A 26,224-nucleotide genomic window follows, 5' to 3' on the forward strand; every position below is an offset into this window, starting at 1 on the left:
TCAAAGGTTTGTTGATTTCAAGCGAAAGTCCTAGCTCTGTGGGGTGATTTCCGTGGTGGAGAGCGCCCATAGAAAAGCAGTATTTTCAGGCTAATCACCGCAGGGTCACTGTTTATGAACTGGCAACGGATCAAAATGAAGGATGTCAGAGACTCAGACTGGTCAGACCTGGCAAGAGTGCGTGCTTTCTGGGGGAGATGGGTTAAGATGAGACAGCAGTGTTGGGGGCTCTGGGTTCTGGAGAATTAACCGCCCCCCACCCTGGGAAGGCCTGCTGACCCGCAAGAAAGCGAACTTCCCCCCCCACCCCTCCTCCTCACTACCAAGCATCACCCTCGTGAGGCCTCGTGGCGTTCCGCGCTGCCCTCACCGAGCCTGGCGCCTTTTCTGCCAGCGAGGGGCGGGGATCGGGCGGGGGCCGCGGGGAGGCCCAGGGCACATGACGCCCCCTCCCCGCGGCCCCCGCGCCCAGCACATGACCCAGGCCGGCCGGCAGACCCGAGTCGCGCGCGTCCCCAGCACGACCCATGGCCTCCCCGCGCCTTGGCACCTTCTGCTGCCCCACGCGGGACGCCGCCACGCAGCTCGCGCTGGGCTTCCAGCCGCGAGCCTTCCACGCGCTGTGCCTGGGCAGCGGCGCGCTCCGCCTGGCGCTCGGCCTTCTGCTGCTGCGGCCCGGGCGCCGGCCCGCCGGCCCTGGGGTCGCCTTGGCCCCGCCGCGGACCTCGGCCCGCGGCCCCGCCTCCGTGCGCATCGTGCGCGCCGCCACCGCTTGCGACCTGCTCGGCTGCCTGGGTGAGCGCGCGACTCGCGCGGGCGGGGGGAGGGGGGGACCCGTCGGTGTGCGAGTGAGGGCGCCCGGCCCGCGGGTGGGGACCCCTCCTTGGGAGGTGAGGGCGCACGGCTGCGGACCCTTCCGTGCGTGGTTCAGGGTCCCCGCGTACTGCGCGGGTGGAGACCCCTCCGCGCGCAGTTGAGCGCGCGCGGCCCGCGAGTAGGGCTCCTTCTGTAGCTGCGGATGTTGGGCCCCCAAGTAGGGACGCGTCTGTGCGTTTTTTCAGGGCGCGCCTAGGTGCGCAGTTGAGAGCCCGCGGCCCACGGATGGCCCTCCGTGGGAGGTTGACGGGGTGCGGCCCGCCAGTGGGGACCCCTTCGTGGGAGTTGGGGGCGCACGGCCCGTCGTAAGTGGGCACCACTGCGTGCGCGGTTGAGGGCGCACGGCTCAAAGGTGGCGACCTCTCCGTGCACAGTTGAGCACACGGAGCCCGCGAGTAGGGCTCCCTCAGTTTGTGGGTGAGGACGCCCGGCCCCCAAGTACAGACCAGTCTGTGCGTCTTTTCAGGGCGGGTCTACGTGCGCGGTTGAGGACCCCGCGGCCCCGCGGGTGGGCCGCCGTGCGAGGTTGACGGGGTGCGTCCCGCCAGTGGTGACTCCTTCGTGGGAGTTGAGGGCACACGGCCCGTCGTAGGTGGGGACCACTGCGTGCGCGATTGAGAACACTCAACGGTGGGGACCCCTTCGTGTGAGGGTAAGGACGCCAGGCCCGCAAGTAGGGACCCGTCTGTGCGTTTTCTAGGGCGCACGCACCACGGGTGCGGACTCCCCCGTGCCCAGTTGAGGGCCCGCGGCCCGCGAGTGGGGATCTTTCCGTGTGTGCTTGAAGGCGCGCTGCCCGCTAGTGCGGACCCCTCCATGAGCGGGTGAAGGCACACGGCCCGGGGTGGGAACCCCTTCATGCCCATTTGAAGGCCCATGGCCCGCAAGTGGGGACCTCTCTGTTGAGAGCGCGTGGCCCGCGAGTGGGGACGCCCTTCGTGGGAGTTGAAGGCGCACAGTCCTGTTGGTGAGGACCACTCCGTGCGCGGTTGAGGGCAGACGGCCTGCCGGTGGGGTCCCCTCTGTGTGTGGGTGAGGACACCAGGCCCATGAGTAGGGACCCATCTGCGCGTTCTCCAGGAGTCAAGTACCACGGGTCGGGACCCCTCCGTGCCCAGTTGAGGGCCAATGGCCGGAGAGTGGAGTCCCCTCCGTGTGCGGTTGAAGGCGCACGGCCCGCAGGTGGGGACCACTGCGTGCGCGGTTGAAGGCACCAGTCCGCGGGTGGGAAGCCCTCCGTGCCCAGTTGAGGGCCCATGGCCTGCGAGTGGGAACCACTGCGTGAGCGGTTGAGGGCACACATCTTTGTGGTGGCGACCACTGCGTGCGCGGATGAAGACACACAGCCCATGGGTCTGCGAGTGGGGACCTCTCTGTGCCCAGTTGAGAGCTCGTGGCCCACGAGTGGCGACGCCCTTTATGGGAATTGAGGGCGCACAGCCTTGTGGTGAGGACAACTCCGTGTGCGGTTGAGGGCGCAGAGCCCACAGGTGGGGAACCCTTGGTATGCAGTTGAGGGCGCGCGTACAGCCTTAAGGACCCATCCGTGCGCGGTTGAAGGTGTGTGGCCCGCGAGTTGGAATCCCTCTGTGTGTGTTCGAGGGCTCACGGCCCGCGGGTGGGAACCACTGCGTGAGCGTTTGGGGGCGCAAAGCCTTGTGGTGGGGACCACTGCATGCACGGTTGAAGGCACACGGCCCGTGGGTGGGAACCCCTCCCTGCCCAGTTGAGGGCGCGGGGCCCGCGAGTGGGGACCCCCTTCTTGGGAGTTGAGGGAACACGGCCCTCGACAGGGGAACCCTTCATGTGCAGGGAAGGACACCCGTCCCGGGAGTGGTGAGCATGGTTCAGGGTGTGCGTACTGCAGATGGGGACCACTCCATGCGCGGTTGAGCGCACCTGGTCTCCGAGACTGGAGACCCCTCCATATGCGGGTGAGGACGCCAGGCCCGCAAGTGGGGGACCCGTCTGTGAGTGGTTGAGGGCGCCCGGCAGGCGGGTGGGGTCCCCTCCGTGCAAGGATGAGGGCACCCTGCCCATGGGTATGGACCCATCTGTGCACAGTTGAAGGTGTGCGGCCTGCGAGTGGGGAGCCCCGTGTACGAGTGGGGGTGCCCAGCCGGCGGGTGGTACATGTTTTAGCGCAAGCGGCCGTGAGTGGGGACCCCTCCGTGTGCAAATGGGACCCCCGCCCCCCCCGGGAGTGGGTACCGGATGTGCGTGGTTGCTTCCCGGGACTTCTTTTTTATTCTTTTTCTTTTTTTTTTTTTTTAACACTTTGATGTATTTGTTACTGCTCTTATTAGGGAAACTTTAGGCAGTGCTGTGAAGGAGAACCCAGAAAATACAATGGTTCCATGATTGCTACACCAGTGAGAGACTAATAGTTAATATTATCAGGCCTGAGCGCACACACATGCAGTTGTTTCCAAACCAATTTAGCAGGATCAGGAAGAAAACTCCATATATATGATAAAATTTTTATTTCCTTTTTTGTCTATGTATCCATCTGAGTTTTGGTTTTCTATCACAGGTGTGCAAACTTGTAGTCTCTAGGCTAAATCCAGCCTGCGTTTCTATGTACGGGCCATGGGTGAAGAACGTTTTTACATTTTAAAGTGTGTTTTAAAAATCTACAGGGGCTTCCCTGGTGGCTCAGATGGTAAAATGTCTGCCTGAAAGGTGGGAGGCCCGGGTTCGATCCCTGGTCAGGGAACAAGATCTCACATTGCCGCAACTAAGACCTGGCCCAGCCAAGTAAATAAATGCTTTTAAGAAAATCTACAGAACAACAGTATTTCTGACACGTAAGCATCCCGTGAATGTCAGCGTCCACAAGTGGAGTCTGACGGGGACACAGCCATGCCCTGCACTTGTATCCTGTCGAGGCCACATCTTCCGCCCACCCGATCCCCCACAGGGCAGAAGTGAGTGTTGTATAGACAAAGTGTGGGCCATAGAGCCTAAAATGTTTTCTCTCTGATCCGTTACAGAAACTTTGCTGACCCCTGCTTTCAACCCTAGCATGGCATGTTTTACGAACTCTAAGCTCGATACTGCTGACCTTTTAAACTTTTTATTTGGGACTTTATTACATATATGCAAAAGTAGAGAGACTGTATAATGAACCCCCTGTTCTCATCACCTAGCTTCCTCTATACCTCATCCCTGTACCCCACTCTCCACTGAATTAATTTGAAGCAGATCCCAGAATTTATATCGTTTCATCCACGCAAATCTCAGTATGTAACTATAGAAGATTTCAACATATATAATTATATACATAATTATAATATATAACTTATGTCTCTTGTAACATACTGTATACTACATGTGTGTCTATGTTAGTCACTCGCTCATGTCTGACTCTTTGTAGCCCCATGGACTGTAGCCCACCAGGCTCCTCTGTCCATGGGATTCTCCAGGCAAGAATACTGGAGTGGGTTGCCATTCCCTTCTCCAGGGGACCTTCCCAATCTAGGGATCAAACCCGGGTCTCCCACATTGCAGGCAGATTCTTTACTGAGCCACCAGGGAAGCCATATACTGTGTAGTATGTTACAATATTATTATATATTACAATATATAATATATTTACTATGTCATATTAGTGAAGTGAAATCACTCAGTTGTGTCTGACTCTTTGTGACCCCATGGACTGTAGCCCACCAGGCTCCTCTGTCATGGGATTCTCCAGGCAAGAATACTGGAGTGGGTTGCCATTCCCTTCTCCAGGGGACCTTCCCAATCTAGGGATCAAACCCGGGTCTCCCACATTGCAGGCAGATTCTTTACTGAGCCACCAGGGAAGCCATATACTGTGTAGTATGTTACAATATTATTATATATTACAATATATAATATATTTACTATGTTATATTAGTGAAGTGAAATCACTCAGTTGTGTCTGACTCTTTGTGACCCCATGGACTGTAGCCCACCAGGCTCCTCTGTCCATGAGATTTTGCAGGCGATGATACTGCATTGGGTTGCCATTTCCTTCTCCAGGGAATCTTCCTGACTCAGGGATCGAACCTGGGTCTCCCGCATCGCAAGCAGACACTTTACCCTCTGAGCCATCAGGGAAGCCCAATATGTTATATTAAGTATAATATAGTATCATAATATGTAATTATATATATATATATATATATATATATATATATATATCACACTGATATCATTACTCTCTAAAAAATAAGGAAAACCGATTCCTTCATATCACCGCTACATGTTCAGGCATGTCATACATGCCAGTTTTCGGTTAGTTAGTTCAAATCAGGATCCAAAGAGCGTCTGTGTTCTGTGAGCGCTGACAGGTGCTGGCCATGTTGGAATCATCTGCTCTTGAAGGACAGGCCTTGATGGTATTTGAGTGCCTTCCACCTCTGTGTCCTGAGGGTGTAAGAGCAGCTTCTAGCCACCTGGACCAGATATCTGGTGGATGTGTCCCAGGGCCTGGCTCTCCCGCTCCTCTTGCTGTTTTGTGCTTGGAGATGCTCAAGAATCTGGACTCCAGACACGTGCTATTGAACCTCTTAGTCACTTTTTCAGATTGGAGTAAGACAGGAAGGAATACTTCCCTTTCTGTTAGCGACCAAGCGAATGTGGTACCAGATAATTAAATTAAAAAAAAAAAATCGGTGTTCTCCCTGATTCTGCTGAAGCATTTGGGGGAAGCATCTTAATAGTTTCAGAAACTTGAATATCTGGAAATAGAGTTGCAGCCAAACATCTTCTGGGGGTCAGGAAATAAGATTGGTACATCCTTTGGCCTTTTGAAGGAAGGTACATGGCACTGTGGGCAAATGAGCAGAAGCAGGAGTCAGGGCAAGGCAGGAGGTGTCTGGACCTCCTTGCTGAAAAATAACAAGCACAGATGCCAAGGCGTCCCTGGTGGTCCAGTGGAAAAGGACCCACCTGCCAATGCAGGGGACGCGGGTTCGATCCCTTGTCCGGGAGGATCCTGCATACTGCAGAGTCTCTGTGAGCCACAATTACTGAGCCTCCGCTGTAGAAACGGAGGTCCACAACTTCTGAAGCCCACGACCCATCTAGAGTCTGCACTCCACAACAAGAGACACCACGGCGATGAGAAGTCCATAGTGAAGAGTAGCCCCCACTCTCTGAAACTAGGGAAAGCCTGCAAAGACCAGTGCAGCCAAAATAAAGACAGAAAGAAATACAGATGCATGTCTCATGGGGTGTTTTTTTTACCCAGTATTTTTTAAAATCTTCTTTTTTTCCCCTAGACAAATTGCACAGCTTGTGGGATCCCGATTCCCTGACCAGGGATTGAACCTGGGCCATGGCAGTGAAACCACAGAATCCTAACCACTAGACCACCAGGGAATTCCTGCCCCAGCTTTACTGAGACTTCATGGACACACAGCACCAGGAAACATTTATGTATCCAGCACAAAGACTCACATTTACCAAAAATGTTTCCTAAACACCCGTTACCTCATATACATGCAAAAAAATAATAATAAGATGTTTATTGAGCTCAAAGCAGAACTCTCTAGTGAAAACAACAAAGCACTATTTGGAAGAAAACATTATTTATGTTATTTGCGCTGAAGAATGAGAAGCGACATCTTTAGAATTTTAGCGTCCATAATTCCCTTTGGTGGCGTAGGACACAGTGTATATTTGGTTGCCTATTTTGAAGTATATGTGTTGTATGCCAACTATACACATTATGCTAGTAGTATACAAGTCTGTACTGTTCATCTCCCCTTGAGCATTTTGTGTTATGCAGTGTACACTCAAACAGATGTTATTGCAAACCTAACAACCCTAATATACACCTTGAGTGTGGATACTGATTAGAGGCGAATTAGGTATCTGAATCTAAGAGCAAGGAAAACTCACAAATAATAAATGTCAGAAGTAGATTATCAAGAGCTACATTGTGAAAATCTTCATTTTTTTTTTTTTTTAAAGAACGGAGGAACTCTCTTTCACAACTTCAGAATAAGCTTTTTTGGGACTTCCCTGGTGGTCCGGTGGTTGAGACTCCGCCTTGCAATGCAGGGCACATGGGTTCGATCCCTGGTCTGGGAAGATCCCACGTGCGGTGGAGCGACTAAGCCCGTGCACCACAACTAGTGAGGCCTCGAGCCATGACTACTGAGCCCAGGCAATTAAACTACTGGAGCCCAGGTACCCTGGAGCTGGTTCTCTGCAACAAGGAAGCCACAGAGACGAGAAGCCCAAGGGTAGCAGCCCTTGCTCGCTGCACCTAGAGAAAGTCCTGTTAGTGGCAACAAAGACCAATCAATAAAATAAATCAATCCATAGTTTTTTTAAAAATTAAAAAAGAAAGAATGTGCTTTTTTTCAGTCATTCTTTTTTTTTTTTTTTTTTAACATGATGACTAGTTAAGCTGGACACTAAAAATATAGGCAAGAAACACACACTGTTATTCACACCATCGCCTCTTAGAGGCAAATAAACGAACAAGCAAAATAAGGGACATGACTGTAGCTGATGTCAGTGAAAGTGGAAATCAAAGTGCCTGCAATTGCTCCGCAACCATAATCCTTATCGTCTGAGTCTGTTGTTTTTTTTTTTTTCTCTCAGTCTCTCCTGCACCCACCAACATGTGTATCTTTCCTCTCTGCCTCCCTCATGTCTTTGTCTCTCCCTTCCTATCTTCTATCCATCCATCCTCTCATCTGTCCATGCATCCATTTCTACATCCACCATTTTTACAGTCACCAGGTCCCCTTTAGGTATGAATCAGGAGCAGATACAAAGAAAGCATTATCACCTGGTTGTCCCTTAGGTATCGTGGTCCGGTCTGCGGTGTGGTTAGGGTTTCCGAGTTTCGTGGACGACATCTCTGCCGTGAACAGGACAGACGTGTGGCCAGCTGTCTTCTGCATGGGGAGTGCAGTAAGTGTGGCTCCCCTGGTCCCCCTCCCCACCCCTTCACTCCCCTCTGTTACACTGAGTCCTTGAAGTGTGGTCCTGACCCTTCCACCAACCCAGTGCAGTTTTTAGAAAAGCTCAGAGACCCCACCCTTACCCCACTGACCAGGAACCCTGTGTTAGGGGAACTGTTTGTGATTTAACAAACCCTCCAGGGGTCTCTGGAGGTTCCCAGGTGGCTCACAGGTGAAGAACCTGCCTGCTAATGCAGGAGATGTGAGTTTGATCCCTGGGTCAGGAAGATCGCCTGGAGGAGGAAATGGCAACCTACTCCAGTACTCTTGCCTGCAAAATCCCATGGACAGAAGAGCCTGGTGGGCTACAGTCCATGGGGTCACAAAGAGTCAGACACGACTCAGAGACTACACAACCACCAGTGGCCTCTGACCCTCACTCCAGTTTGAGAACCACTGCACTAATATTTTCCTTCCCCCATCCTTAAGCACACATTTAATCCTTACCTAAAATTTAGCCACAGGTAAAACAAACTGGTTAGTAAAAAAAAAAAAAAAAAATGGAAGGAAAAGAAAAAAGAAAGTTATTGATTTATTGCAGGTATGTACTTATCAAAACTGTATCTAAGTACATCTATTCGTGGGCTTCCCAGGTGATGCTAGTGGTAAAAGAACTCGCCTGCCAATGCAGGAGACATAAGAGACGTGGGTTCAGTTCCTGGGTCGGGAAGATCCCCTGGAGGAGGGAATGGCCACCCACTCCAGTATTTTTTGCCTGGATGATCTCCATGGACAGAGGAGCCCGGCGAGCTACAGTCCACGGGGTCGCAAAGAGTCGGCCACCATTGAAGGGACTTAGCATTACAGCACGTCCCTGCCTTGCTTCTCCTGGGAAGGTCCATCCTGCGCATCCTCTTTCATCCTCAGGAGAAGGGCTTCTGGTTCAAAGTGCCAGGCCAGGCCTTTCATCTCTGAGCCCTTCATCTCTCTGCCTATACGCGTGAGCACCAGGCGGGGCTCGCTGGACCTGTCCAAATGAGCAGACGGGGGAACCAAGGCACCCACCTGTCCCCACGCCACATCCCAGTCTGGGCTTCCAAGGGTTGCCACGTGTCTGCGGAGGGCTTTCCTGGGACCCCCCCCCCGATGACGTCAGGGGCGGGGCGGGGCCACCTGCAGCCCGCACCCAGGGGCTGGGATGACGTCAGGGGTGGGGCGGGGCCACCTGCAGCCCGCACCCAGGGGCTGGGATGACGTCAGGGGCGGGGCGGGGCCACCTGCAGCCCGCACCCAGGGGCTGGGATGCCCCGCTTGTGATTACAGCTCTGGATCCAGCTACTGTACAGCGCTTGCTTCTGGTGGTTGTTCTGCTATGCGGTGGACGCCTACCTGGTGATCCGGAGGTCGGCGGGACAGAGGTATTCAGAGCGAGCAGCTGGGTTCTTCTGCCCCAGCTCGTTGCCCAAAGGGAACGTTGGAGAGACCACGAGCACTCTTATTTCTGTAGGGTAGACATGGAAAGTGAAAGAGGAGAGCGAAGAAGTTGGCTTAAAGCTCAACATTCAGAAAACTGAGATCATGGCATCCAGTCCCATCACTTCCTGGCAAATGGATGGAGAAACAGTGGAAACAGTGGCAGACTTTATTTTTTTGGGGGGAGGGGCTCCAAAATCACTGATGGTGACTGCAGCCATGAAATTAAAAGATGCTTACTTCTAGGGAGAAAAGTTATGACCAACCTAGACAGCATATTAAAAAGCAGAGACTTACTTTGCCAACAAAAGTCTGTCTAGTCAAGGCTGTGATTTTTCCAGGAGTCATGTATTGATGTGAGAGTTGGACTGTAAAGAAAGCTGAGCCCCAAAGAATTGATGTTTTTGAACTGTGGTGTTGGAGAAGACTCTTGAGAGTCCCTTGGACTGCAAGGACATCCAACCAGTCCATCCTAAAGGAAATCAGTCCTGAATATTCATTGGAAGGACTGATGTTGAAGCTGAAACTCCAATCCTTTGGCCACCTGATGTGAAGAATTGACTCATTGGAAAAGCCCCTAATGCTGGGAAAGTTTGAAGGCGGGAGGAGAAGGGGATGACAGAGGATGAGATGGTTGGATGGCATCACTGACTCGATGGACATGAGTTTGAGTAAACTCTGTGAGTTGGTGATGGACAGGGAGGCCTGGCGTGCTGCAGTCCACGGGATTGCAGAGTTGGACATGACTGAGCGACTGAACTGAACTGAACTGAGACGCAGTCCATCAGAAACTCCCAGCGGGCACTCCACCAAGAGACATCTAATGCCAGCTTGTTTTTAAATAAAAAGCGGAAGGCACAATCAAAACAGTAAGGTAATCTTGCTGTGCACCTCAAATGTCTGTCCCTCCTGTCAATCTTGAAAGCCTTCACTTCAGTTCACTTCAGTTGCTCAGTCGTGTCTGACTCTTTGCGACCCCGTGGACTGCAGCATGCCAGGCCTCCTTGTCCATCACCAACTCCCAGAGTTGTACTCAGACTCATGTTCATTGAGTCAGTGATGCGATCCAACCGTCTCATCCTCCGTCATCCCCTTCTCCTCCCACCTTCAATCTTTCTCAGCATCAGGGTCTTTTCCAATGAGTCAGTTCTTCGCATCAGGTGGCCAAAGAATTGGAGTTTCAGTTTCAGCATCAGTCCTTCCAATGAATATTCAGGACTGATTTCCGTTAGGATGGACTTGTTTAATCTCCTTGGAGTCCAAGGGACTCAAGAGTCTTCTCCAACACCACAGTTTGAAGGAATCAATTCTTTCGTGCTCAGCTTTATTTATGGTCCAACTTTCACATCCCCACATGACTACTGGAAAGACCATAGCTTTGACTAGAGGGACCGTGAATGCCTTAGGTTAAGGGAAACAGATGAGACTCAGAAGGCCACGTTATTTATGCTTCCACTTGGATGAAATGTCCAGAATAGGCGAATCCATAGAGACAGACGGTGGGTGAGTGGTTGCCTGGGGCTGGAGGTGCAGGCATGATGGGGAGAGACCCCCGAACGGTCTGGGTGTCCCTTTAGGGGGATGAACATGTTTCAAAACTGGCTTGAGGTGGGGCTTGCATGGCACTGTGGATGTCCTAAATGCCGCTGAGTTGTTCACTTTAGAATGGTGAGTTTGATGTCACGTGACTTTCACTACTCGGCGCTAATGGGTGAAGCAGCCATAGACAATACATACACAAGTGGGCACGGCTGTGTGCCAATAAAACTTTATTGACAAAAGCAGGCAGAGGGCCGGATCTGTACTGAGGGCCATGTTTAAACAAACAAACAAAGCCACCCTCTGAGGCACAATCAGGGGGCTGTTTGCCGAGAGTCTGCTCTGCATGTGTTTTCCCTCTGTTGGCGGAGTGCGGGGCTGGGCAGGTGCTGGACCTGAGGTTCTGGACCTGTATTCTCCCTTTCCCAGTACCATCCTGCTGTACCACCTGATGGCCTGGGGCCTGGCTGCCCTGCTGAGCATGGAGGGAGCCCTGATGCTGTACTATCCTTCCATGACCAGGTAAGCCGGGGCTCCCCCAACGCCCGACCCCCTTGGGGCATCCTCCTGCAGGACATGCCTGGATGCCGACCCCGCGTGGGTGGGCGGGCCATTGTCCAGGATCCGTGCAGCCGCGAGCACATAACTGGCTCCTTGAGTCGGTCAGGGTCCCCCGCTCCTGCCCGTCACGTGTGTGTTGGTTTGGTGCTGTGCCCAGTGTGGATACACAGCTTGAGGTGGGGCTTGCATGGCACCGTGGATGTCCTAAATGCCTCTGAGTCGTCCACTTTACAATGGTGAGTTCGATGTTACATGACTTTCACTACTCAGCGCTAATGGGTAAAGCAGCCATAGACAATACATACAGCAAGTGGGCATGGCTGTGTGCCAATAAAACTTTATTGACAAAAAGCAGGCGAAGGGCTGGATCTGTACTGAGGGTCGTGTTTAAGCAGACAAACAAAAAAACAACCTCAGAGGCACAATCAGAGCTGGGGGTGCATCTCTTCTCTCTACACGCCTGTGATGGGCATGGCTTTCCCCTACCTGCTCCTTTTTCTTTTTATCCTTCAAACCAGCTTCCTCTGGGCACACAGGTGAGTTGAACATCCCAAGGATGCATTGCAGATGTCTGGGAGACTCAAAGGGTTGCTTTTAGAATAGCTCATTTTCAGCCTCTGCTGTCTGCACGTTTTTTTCATGTCTCCATCCTGTGCTCTTCTGAACACACGCTGGGAGATGTGGCCTCTGAAACTGTCTCAGACATTTCTTTGAGTCTGAATCCCTGCCCTTTACCATTTATAAAACCTCAAGGCCCCTCTAAGGAGATATACTCTATGTTTTAATGGAAAACTGGAAATCAGAGGTTGGACATGGTGTCTTGGTGATTTTAAGGTGGTGTAGACCCAGGGAAGGGCTTCCTGGGTAGCTCAACTGGTAAAGACTCTGCCTGCAATGCAGGAGACTCCAGTTCAATTCCTGGGTTGGGACGTTCCCCCAGAGAAGGGATAGGCTACCCACTCCAGTATTCTTGGACGTCCCTGGTGGTTCAGACAGTAAAGAATCCACCTGCAATGCGGGAGACCTGGGTTCGATCCTGGGTTGGGAAGATCCCCTGGAGGAGGGCATGGCAAACCACTCCAGTATTCTTGCCTGGAGAATCCCATGGACAGAGGAGCCTGGCAGGCTACAGTTCATGGGGTTGCAGAGAGTCAGACACGACTGAGTGACTAAGCACAGCACAGCACATACCCAAGGATCAGTACAGCATGGCCCTTAGTACAGATCCGGCCCTTCGCCTGCTTTTGTAAATAAAGTTTTATTGGCACACAGCCGTACCCATTTGTGTATGTATTGTCTATGGCTGTTTCCATTAGAGTTGAGTAGATTTGACAGAGGCTATGAGGGTTCTGAAGCCTAAAATATTTACTGTCTGTTTAGAGAAAAAGTTTGCTGACCTGTGGTGTAGACTGTTTCTCCCCATCTTTCTTAATTTCTTGTAGTTGCTCAGTCAAATGTCTCCACAGTCCTATTGCCTTGTCAACTGTGACTACTTCCAGGCCTGTGTGTAGACCCCTCAAAACAACCTGCTCTCCCCAGGAACCTTAAAAGGACAAAGACAGAGTAAGCAGCTGTTACAGAGGGATGCACTTAATCGGAAAGAGAATTTTTTTTTTTCTCGGAAAGAGAATTTTTATCCCTCACCTCCACCTGTGGGATCCTGGGGCTGTTTCCTTTGAGCCCAGGTGCTCCTGAGATTAACACAAGGCCTCCCCCGAAGCATCTTAATTCTCCATCATCTCATCTTCCAACATCTCCACCCTCAATCTTCCCCACCTTCTATCATCTCCAACATGCATCACCTCCAACCTCCATCATCCCATCATGCCCATCTTTCATCATCTCATAGGCCATCATCTCATCCTCCAACATCTGCACCCTATATCATCCCCACCCTCCAACATCTCCATCTTCAATCAACCCCACCCTCCAACATCTCCAACATACATCACCTCCAACCTCCATCATCTGCAATTTCCATCATCCCATCTTCTCTAACGTCCATCATCTCATCCTTTAAAATCTCATCATCTCATCTTCCATCATCTCTACTCTCCATCATCTCCACCTTCCATCATCTCCACCATCCATCATCCCATCACCCTATCCTCCATCATCTCCTTCCTCTATCATCTACATCCTCCAACAGAACCATCCTCCATTATCTCCATCCTCCATCATCTCCAGCTACCATCATTTCATCTGCCAGCATGTCCACCCTCTATCATGTCAACCCTCCACCATCTCCACCCCCCAGTCTGCCCTTCACTGTCCCATCATCTCCACGCTCCATCATCCCATCATGTCTACCTCCATCATCTCATCCTCCAACATCTTCCCCCTGCCTCATCCCCACCCTCCAACATTTCCACCCTCAATCATCTCCATCCTTCTTCTTCTCTACCCTCCAACATTTCCACCCTCCATCATCCCATTATCTCTATCATCCCATCATCTTCAGCCTCCATCATCTCCAGCTTCCATCATCTCCACCCTCCATCATCCCCGCCCTTCATGATCTCCAACTTCCATCATCCCATCTTTAACCTCCATCATCTCATCCATAATCATCTCTACCATCTATCATGTCCACCCTCCATTATCTCTGACCTCCTTTATCTCATCATTTCCATTATCCCATCATCTCCTGCCTCCATCATCTCATCTTCCATCATCACAACCTTCCATCATCTTTTAGTTCAGTTCCATTGCTCAGTCGTGTCCAACTCTTTGTGACCCCATGAATCACAGCACGCCAGGCCTCCCTGTCCATCACCAACTCCTGGAGTCCACCCAAACCCATGTCCATCAAGTCGGTGATGCCATCCAACCATCTCATCCTCTGTCATCCCCTTCTCTTCCTGCCCTCAGTCTTACCCAGCATCAGGGTCTTTTCAAAATGCCCTCTGTCATTTCCACCCTCCATCAGTCATCTCTACTTCTATCATCCCATCTTCTCTAACCTTCATCATCTCATCCTACATCATCTCTACTCTCCATCATGTCCAGATTCCATCATCCCATCATCTCCACCCTCCATCATCACATCTTCCATCATCTCCATCCTCCATCATCTCCATCTTTGATCATATCCATCCCCATCATCTCCAGCCACCAAAATCTTTGGCCACCATCATCTCATCTTTCATCATGTGCACCCTCCATCATCTTCACCCTCCATCTTTTCCAACCTCCATCATCCCATCATCTCATCTTCCATCATCTCTACCTGCCATCATCTCATCCTTCATCATCTCCATCCTTCACCATTTTCATCCTCCATCGTCTCTAGCCACCATCATCTCCAGCCATCATCTCTCACCCTCCATCACGTCTACCCTTCATCATCACATCATCTCCAGCCTCCATCACCCCATCATGTCCATCCTCCATCCTCTCCTCCTCCATCATCCCATCCTCTCTGCCCTACATCACCTCCAACCTCCATCATCTCCCATATCCATCATTTCCAACTTCCATTATCTCATCTTCTCTAACCTTCATCATCTCATCCTCCATAATCTTCACTCTTTACCATATCCACTCTCCATCATCCCCTAATCTCCTCCTCCATCACCTCCATCCTGCATCATGTCCACCCCCCATCATCCCATCATTTCCTCCTCTACCGTATCATCCTCTATCATCTCATTCCCTCAGCTCCACCCGGTATCAGCTCCATCCTCCCTCATCTCTTTCCTCCATCATTTCCATTCCTCCACCAACTCCACCTTCCACCATCCCATCATGGCCACCCTCCATCATCTCATACTCCATCATCACCACCCACCATCATCTCCAGCCTCCATGGTGTCCACTCTCCATCATATCTACTCCCCATCCTGTCCTCCCTCCATCATCTTCTCCTTCCATCACCTTCTCCCTCCATCATCCCATCATCTCCACCCTCCATCATCTCCACCCTCCATCATTTATATCCTCAGAGCCTGAGACCCACAGCCCCCAGGACTGTGCAGGCTCCCACCCTTATTCATTTGTCCCTCATGCTCATCATTCAGATTTCATCTTTTGCTCCTCGTGTTTCCATTTCTCATTTCTCCCCTCAAGCCCTTATAGACCATGGTTTAGCTTTCACAGCTGAAAAAGAAAGCTTCTTTTAAAAAAGAACTCACCATCTTCACATGGTATTGCCATCCTTAGGGCAAGAAAAGATGGGCACTGCATTTTTCATGCCTGTTTTCATGCATTTTCTGGCCACTTTCATCTCTGGTTTGAGCACTCCATACTGATGAAAGCACCGGCATCTTTATCATCCCCACCTGCCCCGGCCACCAGGGCTGCGCCCTCCTCTGGTTTTCCACCTCATCTGGGGTCCGACCTGAGCAACTTCTCCTTTGGATTCCCTCTCCCCCTTTGCCACTTTCTCTAATTATGCATTTGTTCAGTGACACTCCCGGCTTTGGTAACATACCTGTGTGTAGCACACCACCATGTCCTGTTGCTGACGAATGAGTCTCCCAACCCATCAGTAGACATTCCTGTCTTTCCTTCTGGAAAGAACCACCAAAATGATTATGGGTCACCTTGAGAACTCGTGTCCTGAGAAACAGGCAGCTCGGGTGTTTTCAGTTGTCCGAGGGCAGAGCTTGGATCTTATGGGTGATGTCAGCCAGGCCTCGCACGTAGTAAATTGCTGAGCACCTTACCAGTTTATTGAGTGCCTTTGTCTTGCTTGAACAGTGTGTGTGTTTTCTTTGAAGGGGCCCAACAGGGGGGTTGTGGTGGGGGTCGGGGGGGTCCACCATCCCGGAGTCTTTTCCTGTCTTTACTGTTTTCCGGCAGGGAGCTTGAAACAGCAGCCCGCTTTCTGAGACAGACAGAACTGTGATTGATCCTCCTTCTGTGATTCTCCATCTGTGATTACTTGCTTGTCCACAGACATGATGAGATGTGAGTCAGCTTTCCTTCCGGCAGCCAGAAGTGATCTGTGCATTTCCCTTTGTGCACTGGGTCCTCTTATCTCCGCTTTCAGATAAGGCAGCGGGTTATTTCAGGCAAAGCCTCATTGTTGCAGAATGTCTGAGTTTTTCTCCCCCCTGCCCCCAGGTGCGAGAGGGGCCTGGAGCACGCCATCCCCCACTACATCACCACGTACTTGCCGCTGCTACTGGTCCTCGTGGGCAACCCCATCCTATTCCGAAAGACAGTGACTGCAGGTAAAGGGCAGGGAAGCTTCCCCGGGGAGGAGGCCACGGGATGAGCCCCAGGTCTTGGGCCCCAGTCATTATCTAGGACCTCTGACCTCATCTGTCATCCTGCAGAGATGAGCAGAATGAAGCTAGGGAGAGTGAGTGGGTTTACATCAGTGACAGGGAGTGAGCCTACTCAGTCACGGGCTAGATGAAGTCTTGGCCAGCATCCGTTAGCGCACAGCCCGGGGACCCGTGGACTTTTTCCCTTCTATCTGGACTCATCCTGAGTCTGTCCTTGGCGTGTCCCCAAAGACCCAGGGTCCTTGAAAACTGGCGGAGGGGGAGATGGAAACAGGAGAGGAAAGGAAAGGTCAGCCGTGGGCCAGGGGCGGAGATGTCCACGGTAGGTTGGAGGGGGCTGGTTCCCCCTGTTGTCTGGGCCCGTGTCTTCTCCCAGCTGGGCAGCAAACAGGAAGGGGCGTGCAGGATGTGAGTCAGAGGCACCAGAATGTGTGCCCTGTGGGTCCCTCATGGGCAGAATTGGAATAAAGAAACACACCTCCGCAGAAAGGTCACCGGAGGATCGACTGTGGATTGCAGAACTTTAAGCGACATGCTCTGCTACTTAGGGAGACAACATCACCAAGGCTCTTTGGGTCTCCCTCTTTGTATCTGCATTGAAAACCAGTGTGTGTACACCTGTAACTAACACAACGTTGGAAATCAACTCTACTGCAATAAAAATTTAAAAACACACAGCCCCCATAGCCTATTAGAAAGAAAGAAAGTGAAGCCACTCAGTCGTGTCCGACTCTTTGTGATTCCATGGGTTGTAGCCTACCAGGCTTCTCCATCCATGGAATTTTCCAGGCAAGAGTACTGGAGTGGGTTGCCATTTCCTTCTCCAGGGGATCTTCCCGACCCAGGGGTTGAACCCAGGCCTCCCTCATTTTAGGCAGACGCTTTTACCGTCTGAGCCACATACAGCTTTTTTAAAAACATTGCATTAAAACCTAGTGATTAAAAAATAATGATTCATTTACATCAAATAAGTGAAAACTGCGTGTAGAAAAAACACTGGAAAGAAATACAGTAAGATGCTAACAGTAGTTGTCTCTGGGTTGACCATGGGTTATTAATTTTTTTTCTACACTTCTTTTTATATTTTCCAACTTGTCTAAAGGAGGGATGCTAAATCTTTCAACATTTTAAAATAGCAAGTATGGGACTCCCCTGGTGGTCCAGGGTTGTTAGGACTAGGAGCTTTCACTGCAGGGGGGCCTGGGTTTAATCCCTGGTTGGGGAACTAAGATCCCACATGCAGAGAGTCTTGGCCAAAGAAAGAAAGAAATCAAGGATAAATTATTATTATTTTTAATTTTTTTGGCTGCACCTTTCAGCACGGGGCATCTTAGTTCCCTGACCAGAGATCAAACCTTCACCTCCTGTGTTGGACGCATGGAGTCTTATAAACCACTGAACCACCAGAGAAGCCCTCTAGTAAATTATTTTTATAATAAAAATTTAATTTTTATATTTAAAATATAACTGTTATATTTATATTTTTATAATAAAATAATTTTATATTTATATTTTATATTTATAAAAATAATTTTTATTATAAAACAAAAAGTATAAACTGTTAAAAATACAGTTCCTGAACTAATAAAATCTAGATAAAATTGGGGGTCTAGTTAACAGCACTGTACCAGTCTTGTTTTCTTCATGCTGACCAATGTGAGTGTGATTGTGGAAGACGTTAACACTGGGGGCAGCTGGTTGTAGCTATATGGGGACTCTACTATCTCTGTGTATCTTATATAAATCTAAAAGATTTCAAAAGTGAAAGTGAAAGTCATTCGAAAGACTCTTTGTGACCCCCATGGGCTATAAAGTCCATGGAATTCTCCAGGCCAGAATACTGGAGTAGGTAGCCAGCCTTTCCCTTCTCCAGGGGATCTTCCAAACCCCAGGGGTCAAACCCAGGTCTGCACATTGCAGGGAGATTGTTTACCAGCTGAGCCACAAGGGAAGCCCTAGAATCCTGGAGTGGGAAGCCTCTCCTTTCTCCAGGGGATCTTCCTGACCCAGGAATCTAAAGGGGGTCTCCTGCGTTGCAGGCAAATTCTTTTCCAGCTGAGCTATCAGGGAAGCCACAAAGATTTCAAAGTAAACCTTTAAAAGCTATGTATCCCCGCCCCCCCCCCCACCCCGGCCCCAAGTGTCTGAGAAGCGCCCCCCCCCCCCCCCACCCCATGCAGTGGTGAGAGAAGCATGGTTAGTATCTTGCTTCCTGCTCTCCAGGGTGACTTGCGGGCTCCCATCCACTTTGCTGCCCTTTGTAAATCATGAACATCACACACCGTCCCGCCCTGCTCTCCACAGTGGCCTCCTTACTGAAGGGAAGACAAGGCGTTTACACGGAGAACGAGAGACGCCTGGGAGCCGTGATCAAGACCCGATTCTTCAAAATAATGCTGGTTTTCATCGTTTGGTAACGTGCTTCTTTTTCTTTAAACTGTCCCTGGGAAGCGAAATGCAAGCTGCTTGTCAGGTGCCTTCCCAAGTGTGACCTGGGTTCCAGAGGCAGAGTCTTGGGAGAGGAAACCTTTTGAGGCTTGTCCAGATGGCCCTGGAGGCAATTCTGTCCAGACAGGAAGGCCGGTCTACAGTCATGACCTTCTAGAAAGATATTCACGTCCGCTCCAATTATAGAGAATCCCTAAGAACAGAAAATCCTCACTTTAACGTGGACACATCCCAACCACTTGCCTCCCGAGTATTGTCCCATCGCCGGGGTTAATGTTCAAATCAAATGCTTCATCATGCCTTCTAAACCCATCTTTTATTTTTGCATCCATCTTTGTATTATTTTTTAATTATTATTATTATTTTTTGCTGCAATGTGAAGCATGTGGGATCTTACTTCCCCAGCCAGGGATTGAACCCTCATCCCTTGCACTAAAGTACCGAGTCCTGACCACTGGACAGCCAGGGAAGTCTCTGCATTTGTCTTGACAGCAGGGTTCCTGTATCTGATGAGACACAGGGGCAATGGCCCTTGTCTGTGTGATGACTCACAGCTCAGGGCAACAAGGACAGAGACCAGGGCTCCCCGGGCGGCCCAGTGGTTAGGACTCTAAGCTCCCACTGCAGGGGGCAAGAGTTCCATCCCTGGTTCAGGAAACTAAGATCCCGAAAGCTGTGGAGCACGGCCAGAAAAACAACTAAAAATAATAATTAAAAAAAAAGAAGCGTAGAGAGCAATCTTCATCCCCTCAGTGGCCTGCCCCCCACAGGCAGCCTGCCCCAGCATCTCAGGTGGGTGTGTTCTGTGCAAATAGACCTGTGACAAGTACCAAATCAGAAAGCCCTTTGCTGCAGTGACAGAGTGATTTGCAAGACAGGACACACGGTGGTGGTTAATAATTTATCTGATGGGAGGAGGCTGGTTTGGACATTCTCCTGGGAGAGCTGTGAGTTACCTCCATCTGAAAATAGCCCGAGCCCGCCATTTCCAACTTCACCGACCTGCCGACACTAACGTCAGAAATTTCCGACATAAAACATCAAGGTTTGTGTTGGTCTCCAGCAAGATGGCAGCTTGCTCGTCAAAGGAGGAATGACTTCTGGGCTATTTGACGTGTGCTAGAACCTTCCACCCAATGTGATGTTGATTGTGACCTTCGGAAGGGTCTCTTGGTCTCTGCTTTTGGCCGAGTGGGGTGCCATCTCTGAGGTCTAATTCTTGGGGTGCTGGTTCCTCCTGCAGCTAATTGGTCACCCCTCCTGGACTTCTAGGTCTTGGGAGACATGTTACCTGGAGCGTCTCAGGTGGTTCAGTGGATAAAACAAAATCTACCTGTAAAGCCAGAGATGTGGGTTCGATCCCTGAGTTGGGAAGTTCCCCTGGAGAAGGAAATGGCAACCCTCTCCAGTATTCTTGCCTGGGAAATCCCATGGACAGAGGAGCCTGGCGGGCTACAGTCCATGGGGGCTGCAAAGAGATGGACATGACGGAGATACTCAGCACTCATGCATGCAGACATGTGCCCTGACCTCTGGCATTGAAAACAAATGATATTGTGATGCAATTATCCTCCCACTAAAAAATAAGCAAAAATTTTTAAAAAGCAAATGATATCGCATGTTTTCTTTACCTGTGGCCCATTTTCTTTCTCACAGCTGGTTCTCAAATGTCATCAATGAAAGCCTTTTGTTCTATCTTGAAATGCAACCAGATATCAACGGGAGCTCTTTGAAACAGGTCAGAAATGCAGCCAAGACCACATGGTTCATGATGGTAGGTCAATTGTGATTTAAAATGTACTTCCTAAAGAAAAAAAACCAAAAAAAGAAAAAAAACCCAGAGAGGATAAAAACTACTGAGAAGTATGATCTATGTATGATCTAAGTATGATCTATGATTAAATATGCAGTGAGTTGAAGAGGTGGCAGGGGCCCCCATATCTGGCTGTGGTCCATGAGCTAGCTTGTGCATTCAATGTTGGCATCATTATTAAATGGATATGACTCTGGTAAGTCAGTTTGGCAAGTGTCTCAAACGTTTCAGGCAGACTAAGAATATCTGAGAATTTCTCTGGAAGAAATGTTTCAGACTGAAAAAGCCACAGAGTTGGAGGTATTCCTTGGAACACTATCCATAAATATAAAGCATTCTAGACAACCCACATCTTTTTTTTTTTTTTTTTTAAAAAAAGGGAATGGTTAAGTAAATCACTGTCTTTGATCTTGATGGAATGGTATGCAGATGTTGAAAATGACAATGTAAAGCATGACAATTATGAAATCTCGTAATAAGTGAAAAATGCAGGATGTAGAGATTATACTCATTTCAACTCCCTAATCACACATGTAGGCAACAATTATTGCCTAGAAACACAACACCATAATATGGTGGAAAGATCACGGATACATTGTCCTCAATGTTTCCAATATATTGTGTCTCCACTACAAAAACTCCATACAGGAGCTGTTAGTGGAGAGGTGCCTGGGTTTCCCTGGTGGCTCAGCAGTAGAGAATCCGCCTGCCAATGAAGGAGACCCCAGTTCGATTCCTGGGTCAGGAAGTTCCTCTGGAGAAGGGCATGGCAACCCACTCCAGTGTTCTTGCCTGGAGAATCCCATGGGCAGAGGAGCCTGGCGGGCTACAGTCCATGGACTTGCAAAGAGTTCAACACGACTTAGCGAATAAACAAGTGAGAGGCGTGCCGTGCCCTCAATTAAATACTTGTATATTCAGTATTGGCATCATTATTAAATGGATATGACTCTGGTAAGTCAGTTTGGCAAGTGTCTCAAACCTTTGAGGCAGACTAAGAATATCTGGGAATTTCTCTGGAAGAAATGTTGCAGACTGAAAAAGCCACAGAGTTGGAGGTATCCCTTGGAACACTGTCCATAAATACAAAGCGTTCTAGACAACCCACATCTGTGGGGTGATGCCCGGGGCCTTCCTCTCCGCCCCCCTGGTTTCCTGTGTCCCCCATGCACCTCTGAAGGCCCAGCACCTCCAAGCCAGTCTCTCTCTTGCCCCAAACCAGCCAACGGGGCACGTCCCAGTTGAGGCCAGCCCTGTGCACCAGAGTGACCCCCGTGAGCCCTGATGCCCGTCGGCGCCCTGACTTACATGCTGTCTCTTTCTCCTCCCTCCCAGGGGATCCTGAATCCAGCCCAAGGTTTCCTCTTGTCCCTGGCCTTCTACGGCTGGACGGGCTGCCGCCTGATGCTTCCAGGTCCCAGCAAGGAGATCCTATGGGACTCGATGACCACCTCGGCCACCGAGGGGGCTCCCCCATCCCCCGGGGGCCCCCACAAGCCCGGGGAAAGCCCCACTCCCAAGAAGGAGCTTCCAGGCGGCGCACACACTTCTGACGAGGCCTTGAGCCTGCTGTCTGAAGGTAAAAGCCTCTGGGTAGGGGCAGGCCTAGTTTGGGGGCCCCGGGCTCCCCAGGAACTCCTTTGTCAACAACCAGGAGGCTCTCTGCCCCGTTTTCTGGAACCAGCTTCAGGGCATGAGTGGAAAGGGACCACCTTAATCTTGCAGCTCATCACTCACCTCTCCTTATAATGTGAGCGTGGTGCCTTTTCTCTGCCTGCGTGCTATTTGGCTTCAGTCCTGTCGAAGTCTCTGCGACCCCAGGGACTGTTGCCCCACCAGGCTCCTCTGTCCATGGGGATTCTCCAGGCGAGAATACTGGAGCGGGTTGCCATGCCCTCCTCCAGGGGATCTTCCCCACCCAGGGACTGAGCACCATAGCCTTGTGTTAATGATCACTAGCTCTGCCTTGGGATGCATGACATTCTGAGTCTGAGATAAATGGTCACTTCTCGCCCGGCGCTGACATTTCCTGTAAGACAATGGACAGTAGGTGACCTGACCTCTGGAGATTTTTACGTGCAGTTTTGGTTTGTCCACTTCATCCGGGGGCGTTTAAGACGAAATGCAGGTCGTTTAAGACGAAATCGCTGGCTCTTCCGCTCTGTCCTCTTCATTTCAAGACTCTCGCACTGTGGTCCTCAAATCGGTCCTCTTTTTAAAATCTTGTTCTTCTAATTTGGACTGCCCTGGTGGCTCAGATGGTAAAGTGTCTGCCTACAATGCTGGAGACCCAGGTTCAATCCCTGAGTCGGGAAGATTCCCCTGGAGAAGGAAATGGCAAACCCACTCCAGTACTCTTGCCTGGAGGATCCCATGGATGGAGGAGTCTGGTGGGCTATAGTCCGTGGGGTCGCAAAGAGTCTCACACAACTGAGTGACTTCACTTTCACTTTTCAGCTAATTTGTGGTTAATGTCCATTAGCCCAACTGATATGGAGGATGAAAGTATCATTTTAAGGCCCAAATAATGTTTCTCTAAAGCTTGAAAGTGAAACTTTCACTTGAGTGGGAAGATGAAGCAAATGTTGGGGAGGAATAGAACTAAATGGCCATGAAGGGGACTTCCCTGTTGGGCCAGGAGTTAAGACTCAGCCCTGCCCCTGCAGGGGGCAAGGGTTCAATATTTGATCTGGAACTAAGCTTCCCACATGCCATGTGGTGTGGCCAAAAAAAAAAAAAGGGTCATGAAAATTTCCAATCTTCATTTAAAATATCAAGGTAGAGCAATCTGGGCTAAAGATGTGGGTTCAGTTTAGTTCATCTCAGTCGCTCAGTGGTGTCCAACTCTTTGTGACCCCATGGGCTACAGCACGCCAGGCCTCCCTGTCCATCACCAACTCCCAGAGCTTGCTCAAACTCATGTCCATCGAGTTGGTGATGCCATCCAACCATCTCATCCTCTGCCGTCCCCTTCTCCTCCCGCCTTCAATCTTTCCCAGCATCAGGGTCTTTTCGAATGAGTCAGGTCTTCACATCAGGTGGCCAAAGGATTGGAGTTTCAGCTTCAGCATCAGTCCTTCCAATGAATATTCAGGACTGATTTCCTTTAGGATGGACTGGTTGGATCTCCTTGCAGTCCAAGGGACTCTCAAGGGTCTTCTCCAACACCACAATTAAAGATGTGGGTACAAGTCAGCAAACAGAATGACTCCTACATACTAGACCCCCGCGTCTATACCATAGGCTGTATGCTGAGGAACCGCAAGGCCTCAGGAACTGGAGGCATTTTCGAATAAAGTGGTAATCTTGGAAATGAGATAAGGCTGCCTTAATCTCGGGCATGTTTCCTTTCTCCTTTCCAGCCACTTTGCTTTCATAAGACAGAAAATACTGTTACGTGTCAGAGAAAAGCCCAGAGATACAAACTCGAAGCCTCTCCCCGTCTGCACTGTTAGGAGGAAGCTTGACTTACTTATCATATCCTTAAGCCTCTATCTGCTACTTCAGGATTCATTTCCAGGCCAACAGGCTTCTACCGAGCCTCTGTCATTAAGCGTCTAATGCGGTGTCTGGCACTTACTCGCCACTTAACAGAGAAGTCAACTGAATTTGAACAAATATTCATTGAGTGCTTGCAACCCGGTCAAAACCACTTTAGCTGCAGCGGGGGCTGGGGTGTGAGCATCTCTGAGGAGTATCACGTGGGGAACTTAGAAATAAAGACTTACAAATAAATAAAAGGCTGAACTTGCATGTCGTTTGGCAGTGCGAAGCTGGAGAGAGGCAGGTGGGGAAGAGATCTGTCAACGGGTGTTTACAGATTCTGCATTTTTATCTTGCGGCCAGCAAAAGGCCAGTTAAGGTTTCTGAGCGGAGACAGAACGCTTACATTTGCTCGTAGGACTAACCTAGTGACTGGAAAATTCCATGGATGGAGGAGCCTGGGGGGCTACAGTCCACGGGGTCACAGAGAGTCGGACACGACTGAGCGACTTCACTTTCACGACTGTGGCAACAGTTCACAGTGAGAGGATTTTGTGTATAATTCCTGATGACAACTTGAGTTCAAAATACTAAGAGTACCTTTGTGAAGAATCAGGATTTCCCACAAGCTGTCCCATCTTTCCAATAATCCCTTGCTTTTCCATACGTCCTCCTTCTCCATGCAATCCCGTGTTTCCCACAAAGCTCTATTTCCCTGTAATTCCCTACTTCTCTCTCCAACCCCGCGTCTTTTCTGAAGCTCCACACTTATCCCACAGTTTCTTTCCTATAATCCTTGCCTTGCCCACAACTCTCCATTTGCCCACAACTTTCAGTTTCATTCCAAAATTCCTCTTTCGAATAATTTTACTTTCCCACAGGTCTTTGCTATCTGTGGTCAGTCTCATATCGCCATTTTATCTCCTACGGTTCTGTTCCCGACCACATTTCAGTTCTGCCATTTTATTCTTCTACGATTTTCTGTTCTCATTTTTGTTTTTTTCTTTTCCACAACTGCCCATTCATCCCAGAATTATTCTCCCAGGGCTCCCTCAACCCTCTTTTCCACGATGACCAGCCTCTCCCACAACACGCTTTCCCCATAATGAAACAGAGTAAGACTGTATGGTTCTTGCCCACCCTCCGCCCTTCCATCGTCTTCTCTGCCTGCCTGCTGCCGGTGGAGAAGTTTAGTCAAAGAATAAGTTTAATCAGAGAGGTGAGACATGCTGAAACAAAGGAAAACAATCAGAGGAGACCAAATAATAATAATGTAGTCATTAAGTATAGTGAGACTTCTGCCGTAGCTCAAACAGTATAAAGAATCTGTCTGTGAGGCAGGAGAACCAGGTTTGATCCCTGGGTTGGGAAGATCCCCTGGAGAAGGGAATGGCAGCCCACTCCAGTATTCTTGCCTGGACAATTCCATGGACAGAGAGGAGCCTGGTGGGCTACAGTCCACGAGGTTGCAGAGTTGGACATGACTGACCGACTAACACACATATACAAGGACCTTTAGTTCTTTCTGAAGGGCTATAGATAATATTCTGAGCCACATCCTGTGAGCTGTCTTATAGATACCAAAACAGACCAGGTGGAAGGTTAATTACATGATGACCTGACTGTACCCAGGACTTGAGCTGCCAACAATTCCCAGAACTCACTGCAAAGACATGGGGACACTTGCACCTGGGAACTAAAGATTATCTGTACCTAAAACAACCATGATGACGCTAGCCAGATAACCGATGACCAGTGTGAAGATGACTATCAGAGATGACTATACCGTTTCAGCATGTAACCCCCCCCCCCAACTTTGTCTATAAAAGCTCTCACCCCCTGACTATCGGGGAGTTGGCCTTTGGACAGACATCTGCCACCCTCCCCCTGCAGTTGCCGGCATCTGA

The 26,224-nt window shown here is 50.1% G+C and overlaps 1 protein-coding gene across 1 annotated transcript; it reads left to right on the forward strand.

The window, feature by feature from the left end:
* Positions 1-527: 527 nt before the first annotated feature.
* On the forward strand, positions 528-26,224 carry GPR143 (G protein-coupled receptor 143). The gene is made up of 9 exons (XM_061137741.1): positions 528-795; positions 7,667-7,776; positions 9,090-9,184; positions 11,208-11,300; positions 16,407-16,516; positions 18,878-18,986; positions 20,678-20,795; positions 22,170-22,413; positions 26,211-26,224. The coding sequence occupies exons 1-9, from the start codon at positions 528-530 to the stop codon at positions 26,222-26,224; spliced, it is 1,161 nt and encodes a 386-aa protein (XP_060993724.1).

The sequence above is a fragment of the Dama dama genome, chromosome X, assembly GCF_033118175.1.
Source record: "Dama dama isolate Ldn47 chromosome X, ASM3311817v1, whole genome shotgun sequence".
In the NCBI taxonomy this organism is placed as follows: domain Eukaryota; kingdom Metazoa; phylum Chordata; class Mammalia; order Artiodactyla; family Cervidae; genus Dama; species Dama dama.